The 26,508-nt window shown below is 46.5% G+C and overlaps 1 protein-coding gene across 1 annotated transcript in view; it reads right to left on the bottom strand.

Annotated features, from left to right (window-relative positions):
* GALNT16 (polypeptide N-acetylgalactosaminyltransferase 16) overlaps positions 1–26,508 on the bottom strand; it is a 114,720-nt gene that overhangs the window by 26,320 nt on the left and 61,892 nt on the right. Inside the window, exons 2-8 of the mRNA XM_026651423.2 lie at positions 23,275–23,450; positions 17,419–17,517; positions 10,336–10,403; positions 6,590–6,655; positions 5,268–5,389; positions 2,928–3,015; positions 1,056–1,140 (exon numbers count right to left, since the gene is read on the bottom strand). Of these exons, the coding sequence (XP_026507208.1) occupies positions 1,056–1,140; positions 2,928–3,015; positions 5,268–5,389; positions 6,590–6,655; positions 10,336–10,403; positions 17,419–17,517; positions 23,275–23,450 (704 nt within the window). The remainder of the gene's footprint in view (positions 1–1,055; positions 1,141–2,927; positions 3,016–5,267; positions 5,390–6,589; positions 6,656–10,335; positions 10,404–17,418; positions 17,518–23,274; positions 23,451–26,508) is intronic.

Raw genomic sequence — 26,508 nt, 5'->3', positions numbered from 1 at the left:
CAGACATAGTTCCTCACCTCAATCACATGATGAGATTGCAGCAGAGGTGGGAATACAACACAAATCTCCTGACTCCAAGTCTTGTGCTTTCACCAATAGACCCACCTTCCTCCCCTTGTTAGATTCTATCACAGTATTTAGAAGGTTAGTCTTGTGTCTTTTGCTCTTTGCACAACATACTCAATACGAAGGAACCACACGGGCACAGTGGGATCCAAACAACTGCTGGACTGTTACTAAGGCTCAGCTGCATATACCCACTGCTGTTCTGTCAGGGTTCTGGTGGTTTCGGAAACATGAGACACAGTGAGGACCGCTGCAGGGCTCACAAACTATTTACAGAGATGCTTTCCAATTCCTAGGTGCTATAGTTAAAGAATCTTGCTGTCTAAATAGACAAGAATTTGGGGGTTTTGTCAGCGTTTTTCACACTTTAGTTTTCTCAAAGCTCTGTACACAGTAGTGAACCAGCTAGTGACTACACTGGCCAACAGAGAACCCATTATGTGCCCCACCGCATCTCAGTCAAAAACTTGAACATTCAAAGCTGGGAAAGAAGGATGATCCTGTAGTTAAGCCCTTGGACTGGGTTTGGTTCCCGACTCTGCCACTGACTTCCTGTGTGACCTTGGGCAAGTTGTTCAGCCTCTGTGCCTTAATTCTTTATCCATAAGAGGGGATAATAACACAACCAGACCTCACACGTTGTCGAGAGGATAAATTCATTAGTCTGTGAGGCACTCAGATACTAGAGAGATAGCGGCCACGTGAGTAGACAGATTGAAGGGGCTGCAACGGTCTGTAAATGCGTTTAACTTAAAATCATTACTTCTTACATTGTTCAAGGAGTAGTGAATTGATAAATTACAGCTTTCACACGTGTCACATGACTGCTTCAAACATCTCACAGGACAAATGCCTCACACAGCATCTGCAGCGACTGCGATGGTATCTTGTCCTCACAAGGCAAGTTCTTGTGCACTCCTGATGCAAAGATGAAGTCTTAACAATGGCATTCAAAGAGAGGGCTGCACAACCCCAACAGAGACTGGTACCTTATGGACTGGGTTGGGTCCGTTCTGGACATCTTCTGCTCTATAGGGATCTGCTCCCACTTAAAGTGAAGGCTCCAGTCAAACCCTGAGAAGAAAAGAAACACTAGGGATGCCAATAGAGTAAGACAATGCCGGCCACTAGAATACTCAGGAAATCTGCAGCAAGGGCATCAGGGGAACAACAAATTAAACTAACAGGATGTTGCAAACCTCCTTTTTTTTTGGTTGGTCCTGGTGACTGTTTTGCACACACAGGTTTCCACTAGCCTTGGAAACAGATCCATGCCTTCATTAAGAGGGTGCCTGTTTTGCCCCCTCAGCCCCATCTGCCTGTGGCAGGTGCCACACCAGATTTGCAAGTACTACCCTTCACATCAACCAGCAGGAGGCAGCCGGGCACACTGGACCTGCAAATGCATGAGGCCACCAGTGACCCAAGTGAGCAGAAGTTCCCAAGGTTACCCCACACGTGCCCCAAAGTAGCAAGAGCCTTCAACATTGCAAATGTTCCTGGACCATTTGGAGTCCCTCCAGGCGCTCCCCTCCCTTAGCAATACTTGTCTGTGCTCAACTACTTTCCAGATCTTCTGGAGTGTGTTGTCAGGGTGAGAGGCGATAATCAGGGCTGCTGCAGTCTGGTCAGTTCGTCTTACGCCTCTTTGGGTGACAAAGTTATGAGGTTTTAATCAGCACTCTTGGTGGGATGACGGTGTATTTCTGGGAACAAAGGCTCCAGTGCATTGCCATTGGTTTTCCCAAGTCTATCACTTGTTGAGTTGTCCCACATTTCTGAATTGAACTATGGGTAATCCTAAAAATGCTGCCAGGTAATGGACACCCATGAATTGGGTGGGTTTTAAAGGCAGGGAGGGTGGTGAGAGGAGGTGTTGGCTAGTGGGATTCACCATTGAAAAGGAGAGAGAGTTGAGCCAGACGACGTTGGAGGGGCAAGGGATGGTAGTGGAAGGGTTTCACAGCTAGGAAGAGAGTTGAGAATGTTTTTCAGGGGCTAGTGTGGGAGGATTTGGCGGCTGGGAGGTGTGGCCTTGGGATGCTCTTCAAGGGATAGAAGGAAGCTCTGACGTCTGCTTAGCACAGTGCGCTGGCAGGAGGGCTCTGCATCTGACAGGAGTCTATCTGTGATACCAGTGGGTTTCAATAGCTGATGGTGGCATTTGACTGGGGGAATCATGGAGAGGGTGCAGGCAGATTTGACAGCTGGGGGAGGGGTTTAGGGGCCTAACCTGAGGGACCTATTGGTGGGTTTAGGCACTGCTGAATGGAAGGAGCGCTAATCAGCTGGAGGGGGGTTGCTTGCATCACTTATCCATCAGGTGATGGATGATGTTAGTGGTTGTGAGGGGGGTTGGCCTGCATGCTTTGGGATGGGCAGGTGTGTGTGTGGTGAGTTTTGGAGAGCAAGCAGGGTGCATCTTGATCGCTCATCTGCAGGGTTACTGGAGGGCTCAACAATAGCAGGAGGGGCTGGGTTGGGTGCCTGTGGGTGTCACTGGGAGCTGGGAATTCTGGTCTGGAGCATTGTAAGGGTCAGCCTCTGGCACCTCTCCTGAATACCTGCCTGGCCTGCGATCTGCCTGCAGACCTTTCCAAGAGAGCCACCTTCAGTCCTAAAAAACTACTGTCTTGTGTCTGAAGCATCCACATGCAGGGCCAGTTACACAGAGTGAGGGGAGAGCCTCTCTGCATACCCCCAAGTTGCTCCATGGCCTCTTCTCCACTGGAGCTGTTCCTTCCAAGCAGCAAAACACATTGGACAGAAAGAGCAGAGCACTGTTATTGCTGCCACTCACTAGCTGGTCCTTGTCCACCTTCCCCTCAGGTCTAACTTATCCCAGCCATTAGCTTACCCACCTCCCCTCAGATCGGCTGAGGCTGCCAGGTAGGCAAAATTATCCAGGCTGATCACATCGATGATTGGACTCACCACTCGGGTATAATCCTGTGAGAACAGAAGAGTGGGAGAACAATCAGGCCTCTCTTGGGGGGCTGGCAAAAGAACAGGATATCAGAGACATGAGGCTATGCACACCGCAACAGGGAAAAATACATCAGCATATTACATTGCAACTCTTCATTACCTCCCATGTGGGTAACGAATCCATGGCTGCTGCACATGTCTACAGATAGGGAAACTGTGAGCTCAACTTCATATCTATGACACAGGGAAATGGAACTAAGGGCCCTCTTGTAATATGGGTTTAGCACACAGGAGCACTGGTAAGTGATAGCTCTTTATTTCCTGGCCCCAATCACATGACATGGATCCCAGTTTCAAAGGTTAATATCCCTGTCGCAAAGGCAGGAATCGGTATCCAGGATTCTTTCGATTTTTTTAAAAACAAAAAGGCCAATAAAATAAAAAAATTCTCATTACCAACCCAAAACAGCCACATAGCCAACTAATAAACCACAAAGGGAGACACAGTATTTACTCATGATGATTGACCAGTCCCTGAGAATAATGAGACAGACTTAGAAATCATGAGATTTTTAAAATAAAGAAAGAAATATTGGGTGCTTTTTATTTGCCTTCTGGTTTTTGAACCTTTAGGGAGCACTCCAGTCACATTTTCAAGCTATTCTCTGCAACCATGGGGGCTAGAAATTTACTTTGTATTAAAAGAAAGCTGAGATTCTTGACTCCAGGAGCTGAGGCTTTAAGAAAAACACCAGCTATCTCCACCCTCACGATAAAATTGAGAGAGTTGGTAATGATGGAGCCATCTGTCTGTCACTACTATCTCTAGCCTTCTGATCACACAGCCACTTGTTCTCAGAACAAGTTTTTTCTGCTGTGGCCTGTACTCAGGCCTTGAGCCTAGGTGTGCTGTTTGGTTTTTCATCGACAGTGACAGGGCGGGCATGAGTTAATTCTGCCAGCGCATGAGCGCTGTCAACAGCAGTGTTGGAGTACAGCCCTTCTATGGTCTGTGTTCTGTTACCATCTATCCAGGCGCCCTGACATTCCAGCCTCCTCACAGCTAGAGATAGGTGTGAACCAAACCCCCGGACAGAAACAGCTATAAAATTTGGGGCAAGTTTGGAATCTGAACCTGGACCTAGATCTGAACATGGCAACTGACCCCTATATCTATAATGGGCTGAACCAAAATCCTAGCCCAGAACTCTAAACAGATTGGATCAGGGTCCAAAAACTTTGCAGCTCAGCTCCATCCCTGCTAATAACTACTCAGTCCCATCTGCAGAGACACCATCACTGTGCTGCTGCTGCTCCTGCCAGGAGCTTAACTTTACGAGCAGAAGTAAAGTAGACATTTATGGGCTACTGAGATGGAGGATTTATTGAACAGGCTTAAAAAGAAGTTCTAAGGTTTCACCTTCTTCCTCCCCTTGATACTAAACTGGGCAGACATATGAAATGTGCAGCAGCGCAAGTGCCTCCCACTCCTCTCCTGGGCCCCATTACTTCATGGGCTCCTTTCTTCAGAGAAGGAGAATGCGGCACTTGCAGGTGGCAGAGAGATCAGTCCCCCTCTGAACCCCCCTGCTCTTTCACTGCAGGTTTTTCAGCAGCATTGTCACATCCTCCCTTCGACCCCATGGCGAATTCAGGGTGAGAGCTGCCAATGCTGCTGTCTGATATTCCACTCTATCTGCCCTGGGGTTAATCCTTTCTCCAATGAACCTCAGAAAGAACGTCCCTGGGGGCACTTTGTGTTGAGAAGTGGTTTTGTGGGCCCGGTGCTTGTTGCAGAGGGTGTTAAAAGCAGGAGGGTTTAGCGGGTGGGGGAGATTCAGCAGTTGGAAGGGGGCTGTGGAAAGGGAGCAGCAGTGTGTGCAGAGGTTGTGTGTGTTGTCTACATGTGAGGGGATGTGGAAGAAGTATCCAGGAAGATTCAAGTAGCAGTCAGCGGCACAAGGATTTTCACAAATCTCCCCTCCCATCTATTAACATCCCCGTCCCCACAACAGGAAAGTGCTGGGGCCCTGCAGTAAGAGTCTCAGTAATACACAGCAGGTGCCAGTTGCACTGGATATTTTAGGCTCCGTACTCCACTTAAAAACATCTGAGTTTGACAGGGAGGCATTTGGATGCTTGCCCTCGATGCTGAAGCTCACAATGTGCATGGTGCTGTCTATCAGCTGCCTGGCAGGGCCAGGAAAAAAGAAGCTAAATCCTGGCGGGGGTTGTGTGAGATGAGAAAGATGATGGGGGGGGGGGGGTCTCACCTCTTTCACTCTCTGAAGCATCGGCTGCAGCCACTCACTGTTCACCTCACAGTGACTGTCCAGGAAGGTGAGAACCTCAGCCATCGCCACCTCAGCCCCTCGCACTCGAGAGCGAATCAGCCCTAAGAGGAGGAACAGGCAGAGGAGGGGAAGACAGTGGAAAGGACAGAGAGTAAAAGGAAGGGGAGATTAGGGAGGGAAAGCCCTGAACTTCTACAACTTAGAGAAAATACAAATTCTCCACTGCCCTGCACCTTGTGTAGCCATTTACACTGGTGCAGGGGGCCTGATTCTCCAGGACAAGCCGGACTCTTTACACTGCTCTAACAGTGTAAATGGGCCATAAACGCAGCGGATCTGCCCACTGGAGCAGGGAATGCCCCTACTAGAGGGGCCTCCCCAGATGGCATAGAGCTGCCTTAGCCAGGTCCATGCCACCACAGCAGTCGGAGACATGCTAGGGGCATGGGCTTTTTTATTTTTTCTGTCCACACCTCTAAACCTCCAGTCTTGATTACTGGAACCTCCTCCTCTTCAGCCTCCCTGACACCCACATCACTTCTCTCCAGTCCATGCAAAACACAGCTGCTACAATCACCTTCCTTGCCTGTCACACTGCTCAACCACCCCCATCTCTCAATCTCTCACCTAGCTCCCTCACCCCTTCCAGTGTTTTGAGCTCCAGCTTCTTGTCCTGACTTTCAGGGCCCCTCACTGCTTTTCACTCTTCTCTTTTATGATGCCAGTCTCTCCCACAAATGCCTCCCCATCTTCCACACACACACCCCCGATGCTTGGGATGCCATGTAAGGCCGCTACCCTCACTTCCGTCAAATCTCTTCTCAAGACCCACTTGTGCTGCGATGGCTATAAGAAATCAGACAGCACAAAATGGCTGGGCGGAAGGACTGTTAGGACAGCTAGGGAAAGTCAACATTTTGATTTGTAGATGTATTATATATATGAAATATTAGCTTTCCCCAACTCTCTGTGTGTATATATAATGTATAATATTTGATTGTCTTCTTCTCTCAGGTCAGGAACCATGTCTACCTATATGTTCCTAGCACAATGGGGTCCTGATCCTGACTGGGGACTGTGGACACTACTATAACGTAAATATTTAAAATAACAACAGATGCCCTGAAGCATGAGGATTGATAACCCAGGTTCTCTCTGCCAGAGCCTCCAGATTGGGAAATAAAAGCTTCACCTTTATTGCAAGTATGAATTGTAACCATGAGAAATAGCATCTAGAGGAGTGGAAGGCAGAAGGGGTGACTTTGCGAGCAGATGGTACCTGCAAAGTTTTCCACACTCACCTTCTCGCCGACTGTTGCGTAGACACTTGACCTTTGGGATCTTGGTAAGGAGCTGGCAGTCCTCAGCTTAGGAAAGGAGAAAACATTTGGCAGAAATGCATGAATTATTTGGCTTCAGTGGAGAGCTCCAATTAACTGCTCTCATGTGTCTCCACGCAGGAAAAGCACTGCTTTCACTTAATATCACTTTAATCAACCTGATAGCCTTAATCCCATTGTCTAAAGTGTACCCAAGAGAGCTCTGCTTGCTTGACAGTCCTCCTCCATAGCTGCTGAGCCAAAGCTCCCCAGATGCGCTGAAGGGCTGAGGCTGCAGCCAGTTCGAGTTCAGCACTGCAGAAGAACAAAGGGGCATATGCTGTAGGTGTAGAATTGGGAGCAGGAGAAACTGAGGGACTTCAGGGAGCAAGTGCAGAGAATCCAAGAAGCTAGGGAGGAAAGAGATCTACTCTATTAGGTGATCTAGTCCATTTCCTCCACCCACTAGATCATGCAAGGTTGTTCCCTACAATCTGTTCTCTGGGATAGTTTTCAGCTTAGTTTTATTTAATCCAAGCCATGGTGATTCAACCATCTTCCTTGGGGACACTTTTCCATTGTCTAATATAGGGATGTCCGACTGGCAACTTGCTGGGAGACCAAGTCACACCTAATTTGCATTAAATGAAGTATATTACAGAACACCAAGGTTGCACATCCCAGACTGCATCTGGTAAGAGTGACCTTTCGCTCAGCTCACGGTGGAGCAATGCATGCTGGGCCATGTAGGCTCAGAAGGCCACATCTCCACATGAAAGAGGAGATAACGCACAGGGGTCCCTCTACAATTCTGTGGGATACATTTGGTCCACAGGCTACACTTTGGCAAGTCAACAAGGTTCAACAAGGACAAGTGCAGAGTCCTGCACTTAGGACAGAAGAATCCCATGCACTGCTACAGACTAGGGACCGAGTGACTAGGCAGCAGTTCTGCAGAAAAGGACCTGGGGTTACAGTGGACGAGAAGCTGGATATGAGTCAACAGTGTGCCCTTATTGCCAAGAAGGCTAACAGCATTTTGGGCTGTATAACTAGGGGCATTGCCAGCAGATCGAGGGACGTGATCATTCCCCTCTATTCGACATTGGTGAGGCCTCATCTGGAGTCCTGTGTCCAGTTTTGGGCCCCACACTACAAGAAGGATGTGGAAAAATTGGGAAGAGTCCAGCGGCGGGCAACAGAAATGATTAGGGGGCTGGAGCACATGACTTATGAGGAGAGGCTGAGGGAACTGGTATTGTTTACTCTGCAGAAGAGAAGAATGATGGGGGATTTGATAGCTGCTTTCAACTACCTGAAAGGGGGTTCCAAAGGGGATGGATCTAGACTGTTCTCAGTGGTACCAGATGACAGAACAAGGAGTAATGGTCTCAAGTTGCAGTGGGGGAAGTTTAAGTTGAGATATTAGGAAAAACTTTTTCACTAGGAGGGTGGTGAAGCACTGGAATGGGTTACCTAGGGAGGTGATGGAATCTCCTTCCTTAGAGGTTTTTAAGGTCAGGCTTGACAAAGCCCTGGCTGGGATGATTTAGTTGGGGATTGGTTCTGCTTTGATCAGGTGGTTGGACTAGATGGCCTCCTGAGGTCCCTTCCAACCCTGATATTCTATGATTCTAAGTCCTGCTCTAACAGATATCACTGGGGCAAAAGTTTCCATCACAAGCCCATTTCCCCTGAGTCCTCTCCACCTCCCTCCCCTACAAGCAGCTCTTTTATCCCATGCACTTTTCTGCATCTTGCAGAGCCCTTTTCTTGTCATCATCCTCCCACAGCCTCGGTGCTCTGGAGAGACACGCTAAGGCCACCAGCCAAAGTGCTTCTCTTGGCATCTCTTTTTCCATTTTCAAGGACACACAATCTGAAATATTGCTCTTCTGTGGGCAGCTTGGTAGCTGCTGTATCATTCAAATGTAGTGGCAGGAGCTCTTGAGTAAAAAACTATTGAGATATTGCTGGACATCTGTCACAAGGGAAGACTGTGTCCCAGCAATGGACAGGTCCATTTCAGGTGAATGCAAGAATCTCTTTTCAGGTTATTCACCCGCCAGGAATGTAACAAGAGTGGGCCCAGAAATCCACCTCCTAGCTCTGACCCTAACCTCTCTGTGTCCTTGGGGAAACCCAGGAACCAAGGGCCAGATCTGCAGAAGTGCTCAGTACCCAAGGGCTACCATTGAGACCAATGGGAGCATCTGGGAGATGGACACTTTTGATAATCTTGCCATTTATTTAGAGGCCTAAATGGGAGTTTCTGGCTGAGCTCTTTTGAAAATCTGGCCTCAAGCTGTTCAAGGCCAACATTTGCAAAAGTGGCAACTGAGTCTGGGTTTGAATTGTCAGGTGCTCAACTTGAGACACTTAGGATCTGCTTTTCAGAGGTGCTGAGCCCCACAGCTCCCATTGCCTCAAACTGGAGTTGTGGGTGCTCAGCACTTCTCAAAATCAGGCTCTTGGAGTCTCAAGCTGGCACCCAGGAATTCAGACACCCAAACTCAGTGGCCACTTTTTGAAAAATTTGGGCAAAGCTATTTATCTGTAAATGCAGCCAGTATCACTTCCTTAACTCACAGGGGTACTGCAGACATTCACTACAAAATGCTATAAAGCACTATAATAATAGTCTGAAGACATAATTAATTATTATAATAAACATGGTGCTAGATTGTCCTGGGTCCTTGTGGAAGCCCCTTGCACCCCAACCCCATCATACAATAGCCAGGATCAAATGCAAGCCCTGTGCTCAGGGGAGTGCATAGATTACTATCCCCTAGTACCTTTAGGGGAATAAATTACCCAAAAGGTGGAATGGAGGAGTCAGGGCACAGCCACTGGTCTGTGGAGCTAGCCAGGATCGTGCAGCATACACTCCTGCTTTGCACCAGGTTGCTGGAGGAGGTCGGGTACCTCTTGAAGAAAATCTCACCCAGAACTACCCCCAGGGATGCACTAGGTACATGACAATCCCAGCCAGGGCCCAGGGCAAAGCCAGTCTGTATGTAGAACATGAGAGTTTGCAACAGTTCTCTGTGGTCTCTCTCTATAACACAGTGGTTCTCAACCCACTGCCCGTGGGTTGCATGCGACCCAACTAGCACATAGCTGCGGCCTAGCTGTGTGCTAAAGGCCTCAGGGCCCGCATGGCAGGGTCTGGGCTGCCAGGCTGCCCTGTGCGATGGCGGGGTCCGGGCCACCCTGCCACTCAGCCCTGCAGCAGGGTACGCTCCTGGCCCCACTCTGTGGAGGAGTCTCTGGGTATGGGCTGGGGCGCTGGGCATAGGAGTCGGGGTGGTGGGGGAGGGGGGCATTGTGATTTTCAAGCTGTGGCCCAAGTAATAATAAATAGGTTGAGAGCCACTGCTCTAACCCATGTAATCAGACACTGCTGGCCTACACCACTCACCATATTTGGGTTAAACAACACATAAAAAGGTGGTTAATGAGACCAGACTGGGTACTCTGGCAACCTGGCCAGACTTACCAACCTCACACAAGGAGAATAGGAAAGAGGAAAACACGGCCTCTTTGCCATGGGTGAAAGCTAAACTAGGTGCAGAAAAGCCTCTCTCCTTTCCGTTCTTTCTTCTTTTGCCAACTGGCAAGTGAGCAAGAGAGAGAATCTTTGAGAGGGAGGGAAAGAGAACAGAGTGAGTGAAGGAGAAAATCAAAGAGAGAAAAGCAAAAGAAAGAGACTGAGGATTGATACTTACGATCTGAGCTGAAGTCATCCACTAAAATGATCTCCTGAATGAGATTGGCAGGGGTGCGGTTCATAACACTGCAGGAATCCAAGAAGGAAAGAAGGACCTCACCATTATTAAACAAAGGCTGTTTGTAACCTGAGTAGGGTGACCAGATGTCCCAGTTTTACAGGGACATTCCCAATATTCAGGGCTTTGTCTTATATCGGCACCTATTACCCCCCACCTCCATCCTGATTTTTCACACTTGCTGTCTGGTCACCCTAAATCTGGGTGTGATGGACAAGAAGCTGATTTTTATTTATTCTATGAATACTGATATGTGATAATGGTATGAATACTGTCTATGACCTGTTCAGTGAGGTAAACTTACTGTAGAGGATGGTGGGTTATTAGAATTTCTTATATGACTTTATTGATCTAGCTTAATAGGCGGCTGTGGGAACAGCAAACCACAAAAAAACACAATAGATCTAGATAAAGACACCCCAGCATATACTTGAAAAACTACAGGGCAAGCTGGTAGCTTCAAGGATCCTTTCTAGAAGGAAGATGCAAGCTTGTTTTGCCTGGAGACCAACAGAACTCTAAAGAGTTAAGCAGCGCTTCTCAGGGAGAGAAGAGGGGGTCACTTGTCAACAGCTGTCTAGGGAGACAGGCTGACATAGGGCTCCCCATATCCAGGGAACGGTAAGCCTTAGGGAAAATAAGCTTAGTTTTATTGGTTTAAAATCTCTTTTCCTCTGAAAAGCTTTAGTTCTAAACAGCTAATACTTTGCTTTAAGGAGGCTGTTTGGTCACTGATTACCGTTGCCATTGCTCCAGAGAAGGGATGAGAATTGCTGGGTCTGGACAAGTCAGACCTGCTGAGGTAATCACAGATAGTATCAGGGGACCGCAAGCCAGGGCCCGGTCTGAGAATGTGAAAATCACGATTCCACTCAGAGCTAGGTGATGGCTAGAGGCCTGGGACCAGGAGGGATGCACTCAACAAGGTCAGGAGGGGTCAGAGGTGCAGTCAGCCCAGTACACATGATACTGGGCATCTCACTAGATACTGCATTGCCTCTCTCCTTCCATACCCCTAAGAGGTAAAGAACCCTGTTGAGGGTTAGTTATTCGGTCGTACAGTGACCTGGGCAGGATTGCTCTCAGCAGTACATTTTCTAGTGCTTTGCCCAATATACTGTGTATCCAAACTCCCACACGACGGGACTTCCTTCACATCACTTGGGTGAGACTGTTCCACAGCCCTATAGCTTTAACTGTCACTCAGCTTTTCCTGATATTCAGCCAAAACGTTCCCATTCTCAATTTCACCACCGCCCCCCAACATCCCTCAACCACTTGCCCCTGCCCCTCACCCACCGCCCCCAGGACCTTCCTGGCCACTCACTACCACCCCCACCCACCCACCCCCCGCTGACTCAGCACTCCGCTCCCATCATCCGCCTGGCATTCACATGGTACAGGTCAAATTTGAGTGATGAGTAATGATGTGACCAGGGACACAGGGTCATAACATTACTCAGGTTTGGAGTATCATGATGGAGATGCAGCTGGACTACACCTGCGTGGTTCTGTGATCCCATTGTCAAGTGGCAACATCACTCACTCGAATTTGGCCCGGCCAACCCTTGTCCTGACTAAACCTGAGCAGTGCTAGAGGGGCAGTGGGGCCAAATTTAAGCAAGTGGCGTTGCAACCCCATGTGCCAGATGAAGTGCTGGAGCAACAGTCTGCCTGGTTGGGCCTCCATAACCTTGTGGGCGCTGGTGCGACTGCACCACTTGCACCATTGTAGCTATGTCGCTGATACTAACCCCTTACGCCGAGCTCTGACTCCAGCACCCAAATAAGGCTGTGGGGAGAATTTGGAGGGCTCTCTCCAAAGATTCCCTTAGTTTGTGAGATTTCAGTGTTGCAGGATTGATTAGTTACTTGTTTATTTGATATCCTTGTCTCCTTTGCCTGTTCCATTGCCCTTCGTTTAGCTTACCCATCCTTTCTGGAAATAAAGTGTTGTTTATCTTTCTTTGTGGTCCTGTTATATATTATAATATTCCATGGGTGGTGGTTATTATTTATTGTTTGTATTGTCATGGCACATAGGAGACCCAGTCATGGACCAGGCCCCATCCAGCCACTAGATGGAAGCACTGTGCACAAGGCACTCAGGCCCCATTGTCCTAGAGAGGATTGCCAACCCCCTGCAGATGGAGGAATGAGGGGCTATACCATGCTTGGGGATCAGGGTTAGTCATCATTGTTCAAATATACGAATTTACCAAAGTTCTTTTAATCTGTCCTCATAAGCCATCCTCTCAAGCCCTAATAATGATTTCTGCAGTTCTTTGATCACTCTCTAATTTGTCAATATCTTTCTGGTATGGAGGTGTTGAGAACTTTCTGGCTTTCTCAAGTCCCCACCACCTGTCCAAAATGCAACTGCTAAAATTATCTTCCACACCTGTCAATTCAACCACCTCCCTTGCCTCTTCAAATCCCTCCCCTAGCACCTCGTCACTCCCCACAGCCAGTTCAAACTTCTCATCCTCACCTTCAAGCCCCTGTGCAGCTCCAATCAGATCTACATTGTGAGTCTCGTTCCTTATGTCTCCCTTTACCTGCTTTTCACTGTCAACAATGTGGGCCTCACCAACCGCTTTGCTTCCTCTGCCCACTCAGGCCTTCTTCCATAATGCCCGATAAGCATGGAACAAACTCCCAGTCTTCAATGGGACTAATCACGTGCTTAAAGTTAAGTACCTACTCAAGTACCTTGCTGGATCAGGACCATAAAGAGGAGAGGAGTGTGAGATTATTATTTAAAAAGCAACACACCTAGGCTAACAGAGCCTAATGTTGCATTGGCTTTTTTACTGCTATCTCACCCTGCAAACACATAACTGCATTGCTGTTCACTATCTCATCCCACTCTATTTCAGAGTTATGTTTCCACATGCCTGCCATGAATATTTGTGTTTCAGCTTATATTTCCCTAGATGTCTCAGCCTGCATTTTTCCAAGCCAGATCTCATTTGCTACATCTGGTTCACATTTCAACCCTCTCTGGATCCCTTAGCATTACTTTTCTGTTTTCTCTGATGATTGCAATTTCTCTCAAATCACTGTCATTTGCAAGTTTCATGTGCAGGACTACCTTGTGCTTTGGGTAGTAATTCACACCTGTGTAAAATAAGTGTAAAATGCACCCAAATCAAAATGGTACCATTTTGTACCCTCTCTTCATAGGTGTCAGTGACCACAAGCCAAAAGGCAGTGGAGAACCAGGCCCAGGCAGTTTACCACTTTGTTAGAGAAAATATTTAACAAGACTGGTCTAGCCCCACCTATCATCTAAATTTTCCTGCCTCCTCTACAGTATTGTCTGTGTATTCCCTGATCCTACCTCTGCTGAAACCCTTGTCTTGGCATTCTTCTCCCCTCACCTTTATGACTACAACTTCCACAACGGTTTTGTCCACAAGTTCCAGATCTCCAGACTCCAACATGTGCAAAAGGAAACAAACACATCACACCCTTTTCATCAACACTTCCACTGATTTCCTCATTAGCGGTACTATGATCTAGTGGACTGCAAATAGGGCTGGTAGTCAGGAATTCCTCAATTCTAATTTCAGTTTTGCAACTAACCTATTGTGTGCCCCCCGGCAAGACACTTAACTTCTCTGTGTCTAATTTTCTCCATCTCCAAAATGGGGATTATAACACTTCCAATATTTCCCCTGCGTAGATAACAGGGAATAATATTTCTCTTCCTCACAAGAGTGCCATGAAAATGAGTTAATGTTAATTCAGATGTAAGGTGCTATAAAAGAGCTAAGCATTACTACTATTCAAAATCCAGTTCGAAATTTCCTCGTGTCTGAAACATGGAGCAACTTCAGTCTGTTCCACCCCCATCCCCACCCCAATGCACTTCATGTCTCTCTACTCCTCTCATTGCTCCCTCTGTTTATTCAGCATCAGTGTCCTCTCACTGCCTCATCATGGATGTATCAGCAATGCTGACATGAGAGTCTTCTCCTCTGCAGATCTGACCATCTATATAATCCTCCTTCTTATCTCTCTCTGGCTCACAGATGCTCCATTTCATTTCAAATCTCACCAGAAAATACATCCCTTTCCTCTTTTACTCTGAATTTCTCTCTTTATCTGCCCTTATTTATTGAACTTGCCAAAGCATATTGGGATGCAGCTTGTATGAAAGGTGTTGCACAAAATACATTTGTATTCTACGGCATTGTTTCCACCAGAATTTACACAATCACTTAGCATGGGCACTGAACTACTGACAGCTCTGTTATCTTATACAACAAATGTACACCCAATACATTTGTATTCACAGACAAATGGTATCCACACACCCTAAAAATCAGTAAATAAAAAATAGACAGCTGTTGTTTTCCATCCATATAAGGCCTCATTGTGTCAGCGGGACTGGCCAGCATGGCAGAAACTGGTAATTTCACTTAATGACTAGCAAGGCAGAGATACCAAGCAGGCGAGCAGTCCATGAATGACAGCCATCTCCTGCAGAGCAGGGAATGTCAAGTGAGAAAACAGTTCATGAGTGACAGCTGTCTCCTGCAGAGCAACAGATGTCAAGCAGACCAGCACAGATATCTCCTGCACATCAAAGGATGCCAGCAGGCAAACTGTTTGAGATGCCACTTTAATAGCTGCTGGCATCCAGGCTATTTCTAATTCTTTTCTGCATTCCCTATCTCATTAGTCTCTTGTTTGGTCTCTTTATCCAGGCATCAGACTCTGTTTCTTCCTCCACAGCTACCTCTAAGCTGAAAACAAATCCTTGTGGCCTAAACAGTTTGTATGCCTGGAACCAGCAGCATTTGCTTGCTAAACAAATCACAAGGCCATGCACAGAACAGTCTTCTCTATGCTAGGGAACTTTAGGAAAAAATTCCCTCCAGCAGTGCCACCAATTCACATGAATCTGTGTTAGCCCCGATGGGATCCCCTGTGTAGACAATTTTAACCAATGTGGTAAAAATGCATCTGGCTGTGGGAGCCTTGTCTAGAGGAGGGCTCCCACCAGTCTCACACAGGCTCAGCTGAACTAGTGGTACCACCCTTGTGTAGTTCTTCTTAAAATTACCTAGTGTAAAGCTGAAATTTTCAAAAGCAGCCACCATTTTGGATGCCCAACTTGAGATATCTGGGTCCTGTTTTCAGAGGTTTTGAGCATCCACAGCTCTCGTGGACATCAACTGTAAGTGCAGGTTCTCAGCACCTCTGAAAATCAGGCCCAAAACGGCAAGTTGGGTACCCAAACCAATGGCTGCTTTTGAAAATGTTGTCCTTATTGTCATTTATTTTCATCAATTATTCTCCTTCATCCCCAATTCCTCATTCATCATCCCCAACGTGCAACTAAAATCACGTAAGTTCTGTTTAGGAAAAAATAAGTACTCTGTTATAACCATTTAATTACATAGAACTTTCAACAGGTGCTCCTTGAATGGTTAATTTTGATTAGTTATCTAACCAATCAAGCCCTAATTATCATACAGGGCCCAAAACACCTGCTGCAATTTTAGACCTAAAGCTGTTCTGGAAGCCTGACCAGATGCCATAAAAAAAGTAGCTGGTGCAATTTTATGCTTCCCCTTGCTTAATATCACTGTGGTCCTCTGCAGACTCACAAGTGATAAATAGACTAGAAGAGTCCCTTTCATACTTGATATATCCCAGTGTGCTTTACTATAATGACACAGTGGTAGGTGCACTGCCTGGGTAGGCAACTCAGCAGCAATTATACGCACAGCAATAACTCATGCCCAGCGTGGCACATTCAGACCTCTGGAAACCAGGTGGCCCCAAACTGGGAAGAGACTTAGAAAGCCAGACTTCTATCCATGAGTCCAGCTCCAGCACACTTGAAAGAGTCTGTTATTTATTCACAAAGCAAACCCCTGCAAGCCCTCGGGACTCAGTAAGAGAACCAGTGCCAATGAACGCTGCATTCCTACTAAAGGTACCCTCAGCTGAACTTTCCAGCTGAGCTGTTCTTTCTCTTCGGCCAGCCTCCACAGGAGAGGGAGGCTTTTCCCTGGGCTGGTTCTCTGCTTCAGGGAGCTTTTGAGAGAGTATTTGATATCTCAGAGAGGGCAGAGGGCACAGTCTCTGGAAAAATAAAGGTAGAGAACCTGTCTGGGCTCTGCAGCAGGGAAAGGGATTTGGGGGAAGGAAAGGAGCTGGTGGAAATATTTCTTTGCTGTATGAATAGCAGCAGATATTTTCATGCTCCCACCTGCTAGGGGCTACTCCCACACTCAGAGCCGCCCCATCTGATGCGCCTGTTTGCTTTTGGCTACCACTGTGGCTGAGGGGAGAGAGCCCCATACATTGTTGGACTGGGGGGCTTCTGGTTGGCAGGGGCTGTACACAAGCCTAGCCAGGGATTTGCCATGGAGTCAAGTGCTGTTCCATCAGTGAGCAATTCCAAGTGTTGTATCAGGTGACAGGGGCCTAGTCTCCATCAGACTTCAATGCCATCACCTTTCACTCCAAACACTCAGACATGCCGTCTGTGCCCCTCCCTCCTCCCATGAAACAGACTCCTGCTGCACCCCAGTGTGAAGCATTACTACAATATATGACCCAGCTAGGACCTAGCTGCTGATTCTTCTCTAAGACTGCCCCCCCAACTCCTTTATCTCCCTCCTGAAAGCACCTCCAATAGTCTGTCTTCCCTTCAGCTTCCCTCACACTCCCTGCCTGGCTGCCCCTTGAAAGTGTTTGTGGGCCTAACCCAAACAGCCTCCTCCCTGCTGCTAACAGTTCCCTCAAACTCCCTGTCTAACTGCCCCCCGACACACACAGTTCCCTGCATGACCCTTGCAGATACATACACCTGGCCAACCTCCTGTCCTCTTGCCGGATGCTGACCTCATGGTCAGATCAGAAACCACCTGGAGGGGGGGCCCATTGCATTTGGGGACTTTTCCGCCCTACTCTTTACGGCCAGGAGCCATCTCAGATCCCTAGACCAGCAACCAAACAGTTCCCTGAGGGTTAAGAGCCATTTCTCCCACTGGTACCTACCTCTTCACTGTGCGGAGCAGGGTGGAGCGAGCCTCGTTGTGAAAGGTGATGATGATGCTGGTTGCTGGCAGGTCTGCGTCATAGCGCACAGAGGCACATCTGAAACATGGGAGGGCAAACAGTCAAACCAGATACAATACACAGCAGCCCTTTGCGCGAGATGCCTGGAATTTCCCAAGAAAAACAGCCGAGTGTGGCACAGGGGTTGCAAACACCACACTGCCAGCCTACCGCGGGAGCCTCTGCTGAGCTCAATGGGGTTAAGAAGGACAATAGGATAAAAGTTCAGTACTAAAAAGAAAAAGACACTGACTCTACTGCAGCCTGACCTACAATACTGGGAGTGAGTGAGGTCTAGTGGTTCAAGCAAGGGACTGGGTCTCAGGAGTACTGGATTTGCCACTGACTTGCTGTGTGATCTTGAGCGAGTTGATTAAAGTCTGTTTCCCCCTGTGTAGAACAGGGATAATAAGTATCTATGACAGAATGTACCCCTGCATCCACACGCTACACACTATTGTAATCATCTTTGTACAAAATAGGTCATGTAAGGTATCATTTGAAAACTCATAATTCGTTGTTCATTATTGTCCTGATAAAATATGTGTGGCAACACTGTTTTTGAAGTTATAAGATTCCACTGTATGGTGTTATTAACACATGTTCCAAACTGAGGGCAAGTCTACGCTATAAAATTAAGTGGACCTAAGTTATGTCGACGTACTGTCATTGCAGTAATTAAATCCCTTTTGCATGTCCATAGTAGGCTCTTTGTGTCAGCGGTGCATGTCCTCACCAGGAATTTAACTGTCAGGTTGGGCATTGTGGAATAGCTTCTGAAAGGCAGCAACAGTCGATGGGGGCAATGCAGTGTCTACACTGACACTGCCTTGACCTAACTATATCAACCTAAGTGCTATGCCTCTCACGGAGATGGAGTTATTAAGGCAGTTTAGCAGGCAAGTTACTTCAGTGGGAGCTGCATTTTAGTGTAGACGCTTACACAGTTAGGTCGATGTAAGCTGCCTTACGTTGACCTAACTTTATAGGATAGACCAAGCCTCTGGTTGGCAAACTGGTCTGTCTCAAACAAAGGAATGTGTGCTCTGCTTAATTTGCATTTAAGCAGTAAACAGTCATCAAGCAGGAACGGGGCGGCAAAGGAAGCTCAAACAGGTGAAAAAAAAGCAGCAGGGAACATCCTGCCATGTAGACTTTTTTTCTCCTGATACCCAGCTGGAAATATTTTCCAAAAGAAGGACTGACAATAAAAGGACAAACATCCCAAGGCACCCTCCCTCTCTTTCCCTGCCCATCACATTCACAGCACCAGAAGCAACAAAGGAAGCATTCGTTGAACTATGGGAGAAGGGGTCCTGACCTATGAAGTCTGGTCAATAAGACTGCTGAAAGCATATGCTGAGAAACTGCTTGAATCTGATATAGCTTTTAAGCTAGGCACCAATAGTGTTTTAACTTTATGTTCTTGTAAACATTTCTGATTTTTATACCTCATTAGTTGTACTCACTTAAAATGTATCTCTTTGTAGTTATTAAACTTGTTTTATTGTTTTATCTAATGCTGTGTGTTTAAACTGAAGTGATTGGGAAACTCCATTTAGGGTTTCAAGTTATGTGCATATTATTTCTATTAAAGAAATAACAGACTTTAGATATATTTGTATTGTCCAGAAGAAGGCTGTGCTTGACAGTATAGGACATACACTTCCGGGGGGAAATCTAGGACCTGGAGTGTGTTGGGGTCACCTTGCAGTATAACTAAGGCTGGTAAATGCCAAGGTGTGGCTGGCTGACTGCAGCACACACACAGACATAGCTGGGAGTGACTTGCAGGCTGGAGGCTGTTTGTGAGCAGTCCAGGCTGGAGGCTACAGAAGCAAAGCATTATAAAGGGCACCTTAGGTTAGAGAGTAGGGGTGACACAGCTACTCATTAGTTTGGATTGTACCCTAGTATGTCACAGTATCTACATCGCATAGTTGGGAGGTTTCAATGGTTAGGGTTTGTAAAGCACTTTGAGATCCTCGGATGCCAGGCCCTAGAGAAGGGAAAGCACTGTCATTATTTGTTAAAGATCTGCCCACGGGCAATGGCTTCTCTTTCAACCACTAACATCTCTGCTTGGCAATGGAAAATGATTCCTCTATACTACCAGGAAAATATCAGGATCAAGATATTACAGTGTTGCCAAATGGAAGGTTGTATCAAAATTGGAATTTGCTTCACTAGAAGCCAGTATAAAATCTGAAACCATACAAAAATGCTAGGGGATGAGGAGGTTTAAATTTCTTTGAATGAAAAACACGCTCTCATCTGACTTTAATGACATGACAGACACACAAATCTATTCGCTCACTAAGAGCCAAGATTTAGCCTAGGGTGAGTTTGTACCAGGGTTTCTTACACCCCAGGAGAACAAGGATTCATTCCCACGACTCCGAGTATCTGTTTTCTCCTGCAGCTCACCATGTATGTTTTGCTTGTAACCTTTGAACTCAGCTTGGTTTGTGCCAGAATTCCAGTTTGGTGTTCTGATGTGGAATGTGTGGCTATTTATAGTAGTTACAAACAAAACGTTGAGATGAGAAAAGAAGGGAACCTGAAAAGCTGAATTATATACCAACAGCACTACTAATGCAAAGCAATAATAATGTACTCTATATGAGCTCTTCCCTTGGGGAGGGGGTGATTTAGCAAAGCCTTATGGATTCCCCCCCGCAACTTCCCTCCTCATGAAGGCCCTTGCAACAACCATTTTTTCCAAGCTCATTAAGCCAGAGGAATCTCTGTTAAGTGAAATGGGGTGCTCCCCCTTCCTTCCCGGGTCTGAGAATGCTGCAGCCACAGTATTCCCGGCCACTGATAATTTAGTAGCAATAGGCTACTCTCCCAGACCTTCTTCTTATGAGATAATGCATCAAGATTTCATAAAACCATTAGGTCAGGGCACTATCTCCTCCATCCAAGACTTTGAATTTTCTTTGCTACCGCAGCAAAGACTGTGAGATCCACCCCACCCATCCAGCATGAGCCCACGAATTCTAGATCCAGCCTCTGCCATGTTCTGGGAATGATAGATTTGGGCTGATCTGCTCCTCCATAGCCCCTGCCACCCAAGTTTGTGGCAATGACAAACATTGGCCAATTCAGACTCTCATATTTCGGATCTAATTCCCATCCTCAGGATTGGGGCCTGACATTTTTGGCTAATCAAGACCACATTTAGACTGAATCCACCCCAGGACCTAGGGGAAATAACTGACTTCTTCCCATGACTTATTAGCTCTATTTTTATTACAGCATTTATTACCATTGTTTTATGGCTATTACTAAACTGTTGCCATTCTTTCCCCTCAAGTTTATTGCTATTGTTTACGACTATTCTAAGCATCTGACTATTTTTTTCCTCACAGAATTTTACTACTGTGACAGTGGCTTATTACACCAATTTTCAGGCATATAAAGAAGCCCTGATCAAGACAAAGTGGAAGACTTGTGACCAGGCAGGAGACATACTGTATTTATTATTGCTTTAAAATAACTCAGGTGGGTTGTTTTTTTTAAGGCTATTAAGGTGACAAGATGTGGGCAAGTATAGAGATTTGTCTATGCTTCTTTGGAAAGGGGTTCCCAGCTCCTCAGCAAATTTCAGAGTCATGACAGGGGAGGAAGAAGCCGATATGAAAAGGTTCGGCCTCTCTTTGTGCTGGGTAGAATAACGTTAGTCTCTTTTATCCAAAGGATCCCTAAGTGATTGAAAAACTGTATGAACTATGGGCCACAAGTTCAGGCATGTCTCAGCTCTACTTGTGGGCCTGAGGAAAGAGGAGAGTCATAGGTGGCCTTTTGACCTGTGATCTTTAAGGCAGCCAGGGGCCAGTTCATCTCCTGGCACAAGCAAGAGCAGCCTTAGGGATTTTCTAACTTGTACAATCTGGAATGGCTCTCCGGGGGTGTTCCATTAGCCTAGGATTGCCACAGCACAGTGTAACCTGACATGCCCCATTCTGCCCCAACATGCCCCCAGAATAACCACTGCACTGGAGGGGAAGGCCAGCCACCTACACTGACTTGATGTCACTCAGGATGTGTCTATACTGCAGCTAGGAGTTGCGGTTCCCAGCTCAGGTAGACAGACTTGCACTAGCTCAATTCAAGGTAGTGCCTAAAAATAGCAGTGTGGCTGTTGTGGCCCGGGTGGTAGCTCGGGATAGCCGTCCAAGCTTGGACCCAGGGGGCTGGTTGGATGGCTAGCCCAAGCTGTCACCAGTGCTGCAATATCCACCCTGCTATATTTAGGTGCTAGTTCGAGCTGAGCTGCAGCAACTATGCTGGGAATCACAGCTCCCACCTGCAGTGTGGACCTAGCCCCAGGGATTCCCCCTGCAAGAGTTATCCCCAGCTGCCCTGTTAGGGCAGCTCTCTGTGAGAGCAGCACAAAGTGGATGAAGAAGGGGCCTTGGATCTGGCCTTAGGTTTACAGGAATCACTGTGTATTCTCTTCCTTAGACTGTTTGCTGTTAAACCCAGAGACTGTTTTCCTCTGTTTTAGAAACACCTACTACATGTTGGGTGCTACAGCAATCAGAATAGATAAACAATAATTCACCAGTGAACTGCACCCATTTCTATGACAGAGCACAAAAGCTGATTAACAGGGAACAGAGCAGGAAGTGGTATGTTGTTAATTCCATATGTGGCACTGTTGCCTTTGTGTCATTAATGAACCAATCCCTAGCACAGTGCTTGGAGCGGAGCTCTGTGCTGCTGGAGGAGCCATCTTTCAGAGGAGGTATGTAGCCAAGATCCTGACCATCTGCAGTCACAAAAGGTCCAACAGCGCCAAGGGTAAGACTGTGGCTGTTACCCCTGGAGTGCTGATTCTAGTTTAGGTAATTACTCCCTTGCTCCATACATTTCCTATGCAGTTTCCCTTCTTGCCCTAATCTGTTGGGTACTGTTGCTGTGCAGTGTCAGGCAGCGTCTGCATTCCACCCCAAAGGTTCATTTCAGAAGTGAGTAGAGTGGGCCTATTTCTATTCAGGCCCTTATACCACACCTGCCATCATCAAACATACAGTCATCAAAGCTCCGTGTTACACGTTCTAGTGAAAGGTACTATAGAAATGGAAGATCATAGTACCAGTTAACACAGTGAAGATATTAATGGCTTAAGGAGAATGTTAGTCAGCAGAATGAATTTCCCCACCGTGAAATAAAGCCAGGAGTGTGGGTGTTTTGCAAAATGTATGAAAAATGTCTGGTGTGAATAGTAAATAAATGTGTTGGTCTCATCTGAACCCCATCTGCACACATCCCAAACCCACCACACAGTGTGGAAAGACTGGCTCTCGCTGCTCCAAAACCCAGCAGGCCAGAGAGGCTGAGGGCATGAGAGGTGAGGCGTGTTCGGGAAGAAGGGCAGGTCTGGACTAACAGAGTGTGTTGCAGGTCGGGATGGATGTTCACTGGGAAATCTGTGGGAGGAGTCAAGAAGGACAGGTGAAGGTTGGGCGGTTCGAGTTGCAATGACAGGGCTATGCAGGGCTGAAATAACAAGTTGGAGCTGGAGGTCTGGGTTAAGGCTATTGGCACAGCACAGCAATGGGGGGTGGTGCAGGGCTGGAATAGCAGAAGTCTTTGTGTTTTCATTCAAGACCCCCAATATCCTGCTGGAGAGATAGAAAGCTAGGTGAAAGGGAGACCCTGCCAATGCACACAAACTGTTCTTCACTAACAGGGGGCATGACAACACAGGGATGTCAGGGGTAACGGGAACCGAGGGTCCTCAGCACAAGAAGGTGGCCCTGGCTTTGAACAAGGGTAGTGTGGTACCTGTAATGCCTTGTGTCCCGAATGGGCCGGTCGCTGCTGAGTTTGTCGCTCTCCATCTGGTTAAAAGCATGTTGTCGGTATGGGTCTTCTCCGGCCTTCAGCAGCTTGGAGGACAGGTAAGCCTTTTCATCCAAACCCCTCAGGCTGCTCTTCTCTGCTTGGGGGACTCTGGTCACCTAGAACAGACACGCGTGTCAGAGCACATGGGAGAGGGGCGTACTAACTTGTCGGAAGTAAATTCAGCGTGACACACAATGACACACACAGCCACGTCACTGAGGGCTTTCCTATACTTGGAGCTGGCAGTGTGATTCCCAGCATGAGGAGACAGACCTGCGCTCTCATCCAGCTAGCATGCAAAAAAGCAGAGCGTAGCATGACCGGCTGGAGAGGCTAACCGCCCTGAGTATGTGCCTAGCGTTACAGATGCGTACGTACTCGGGGCAGCTAGCCCCTCCCAACAGTCGCACTGCGGCAGCTACATTTTATTTTTAGCGTGCTGGCTTGATCAGAGCGCGCACAAGTATGTCTCCTCGAGCTGAGACTCATCTCCAAGTGCACATACCCCTAGTGCACTCTGGCAGATGCGCAGATACAATGGTGATGAGGGCTGTGTAAGAACCCGAACAGAAGTCCTGTCAACACTATGACTCAGCGTTGACATGTCATCAACACATCCCACTTCCCACTTGGGTTGAAAATAGTTTGGCTGCCAGTGTAGACAGGGCCAAATCATGTTTAGCACCTATTACACAGAGTGGGCTAGACTCCATCTGCCTGAACGCTCTCCCAGCTCACAGGGGATGTGGTTTTGCCAGCAGATTCCAGCTGATATGGTCGAAGAAAAATATTTTTAAAGTGGTTGAGAAAAGCCATTGATGAGCCAGTTGTCAATAATGGCTCCCACAGTCACATGGAGTGAATTTAATGCTGGGCTTCAGGTGCCAGCATGACAGTCCTGGAACCTGAATTACATTCTCTGTTCATAGAACAGGTACAGATTTCACCGCCTCTGTCCATGTAGCAATCTTAGGTATTAGCTTGCTTTCCCAAGAATGCAGATTGCACAATTACATGTCCAACACAGCGTAATGCCGACATTTGACAACTATCAATACAGACACTAGGAGTGGAGCAAGACAAGGACATAGCTTCAGCCCCCACTGAAAAACATTGGAGCAGACAGAGGTTTTGGGTGCAGAGAAAAAACAGTGGTAACTATTTGCTTAAAAACACAAAGGGACTATTGGTGTCTGTGCAACATTAGGAGTTTAAAAACCAGAACAAATTATATGCAGCAGCAGAGTCTGATGGCACAAGCCATGCCATGCACAGCTGGATATAATGGCTAAATAGTTTTCTCTACTTCTGTGCGAAGAAGCGATGGAAATCTGTAGGATCCCAGCTCTGTGGGAAAACACAGAAGGGTGGATTCTATGGCATCATTCCCACCTTCTCCTAACCCCACAGAGGTGGGTGATCCCCTGTGTACATTAATTCTGATTTGCTCAGTGTTAGTCTTGATCAGGTTTCTGTTTCTGCAATGGGACTCCCCTTTAGAGGGTGCCTGAGGGCAACAGCCTATGGAGTAGTCCCTAGTAGCACAGCTATTGCAGGAGTTGTACTGTCATACAGGTGGGATGGGAAGCAACGCAGAGACCTAAAGCCTCTGCAGATCCTGGAGGATTCTGAAGATTTAGGGTGCCAAATTTCCTGCCATTTCCAAAAGGAAGCAACCCCAAGACTTCAGAGAGAACTGTGAAAGAGCTAGATAACTGGGCAACATGAAGGCAAATGAAATTCAGTGTGGACAAGTACATGGTAATAAACCCTGGAATAAACCCTGGAAGGAACTGAATTACTCATGCACACTGATGGATTCTAAATTGACTATAACCACTCAGAGTAAGTACCTGAACATCCCCATGGACAGATCAAGGAAATCCTGCACTTGATGTGCAGAGGTGGGAAAACAGCAAGCGACATATTGGAATACATGAAGAAAGAGACAGAGAATACTGAAACTACTGCAATGCCATTATATAAATATTTTTTTCATGGTGAGAGTGTAAGTTTTGTCAAACCAATCTCCAAAATGATATAGCAGCAATAGAAAACATTCAGCGGTGGATGACAAAAATTATTACAGGGTTGAGGAGAAGTTAAAAAGATTAAGATTGCTTAGTTTGGAAAGGAGATGAATAGAAGAGGGGACATAATAAAGGTCCAGAAGACAACGAATGCTATAGTGAACATCAGTCAGGTGCTCAGATTACTTTCTCTCATACTACAAGAGCAAGGGGATGTTCGATAAAATTGAAAGGCAACAAACTTATCAATAAAAGGAAATAACTATGCATTATATTGAAAAAGTAACTCGTGGAACTCATTGCCAAAAGATATAATTGATTCCAAGGGGGTAGTGTGATTCAAAAAAATATTAGAGATGTATACAGTCAGTTTCACATCCTGGTTTTCAAACAACCTCATGTTCTTGAATTTCAAACACTGGAGGGGAAATTTTCACTAGTCATAACAAACTTTGAAACTTCTTTTTTCTTTTTAAATTTCCATTCCTTTTAGGTTTGGTAAAACTGACATACGCCACAAAAACACAGCTTAAATTCCAGGCACAAGCCATTTGAGCATGTCTCTTTAAATGTTCCGCAATCACTCAATGTCCCTCCAATAGTTAGTTTTGCACTTCCACGCCCTGGGAGAGTAACAGCTGCTTTCATTCTCTAGCATTATAGATGCATGAACATTGCACATAGTTCGGGCAGTGGTGGTAACAACCCCTTAAGAGCCATTCAATTTAAGGATAAATGGCTACAAGTAAATCATCTAGAGATTATGAGTCTCACATTATTACTTTTTAAATCTGTTGTATAAATAAAAACATTTGGAATGTTTTTTAGCCAAAATGGTTTCTAGTTTTTCATCCTCAGTCAGTATCCTTTTATCCCCTTTGTAACATTAAGAGCCTGATTATGTATTCTTTGCACAACTAAAACGTCTAGGAAAATAAATAGGCGTTCTCATCTCCCACTAACTTCAGTAGGAGCAGAAGCAGGTCCTAAATTAGTAAGGCCAGGAAAACCTATTGAAATATAATGAAATCTGACTTTGTCCTTCACCCAGAACTTCAACTGAACACTGAACCAAAACCCTGAGGTTCCAATATTGTTTGCATAATATTTTACATTGTTTCAGATGCCCTTCACATCATACCTA

Source organism: Terrapene carolina, unplaced genomic scaffold, assembly GCF_002925995.2.
Source record: "Terrapene carolina triunguis isolate 2854851 unplaced genomic scaffold, T_m_triunguis-2.0 Scaffold96, whole genome shotgun sequence".
NCBI classification, from domain to species: Eukaryota; Metazoa; Chordata; order Testudines; family Emydidae; genus Terrapene; species Terrapene triunguis.
This window is presented reverse-complemented; position numbering and strand designations above follow the sequence as displayed.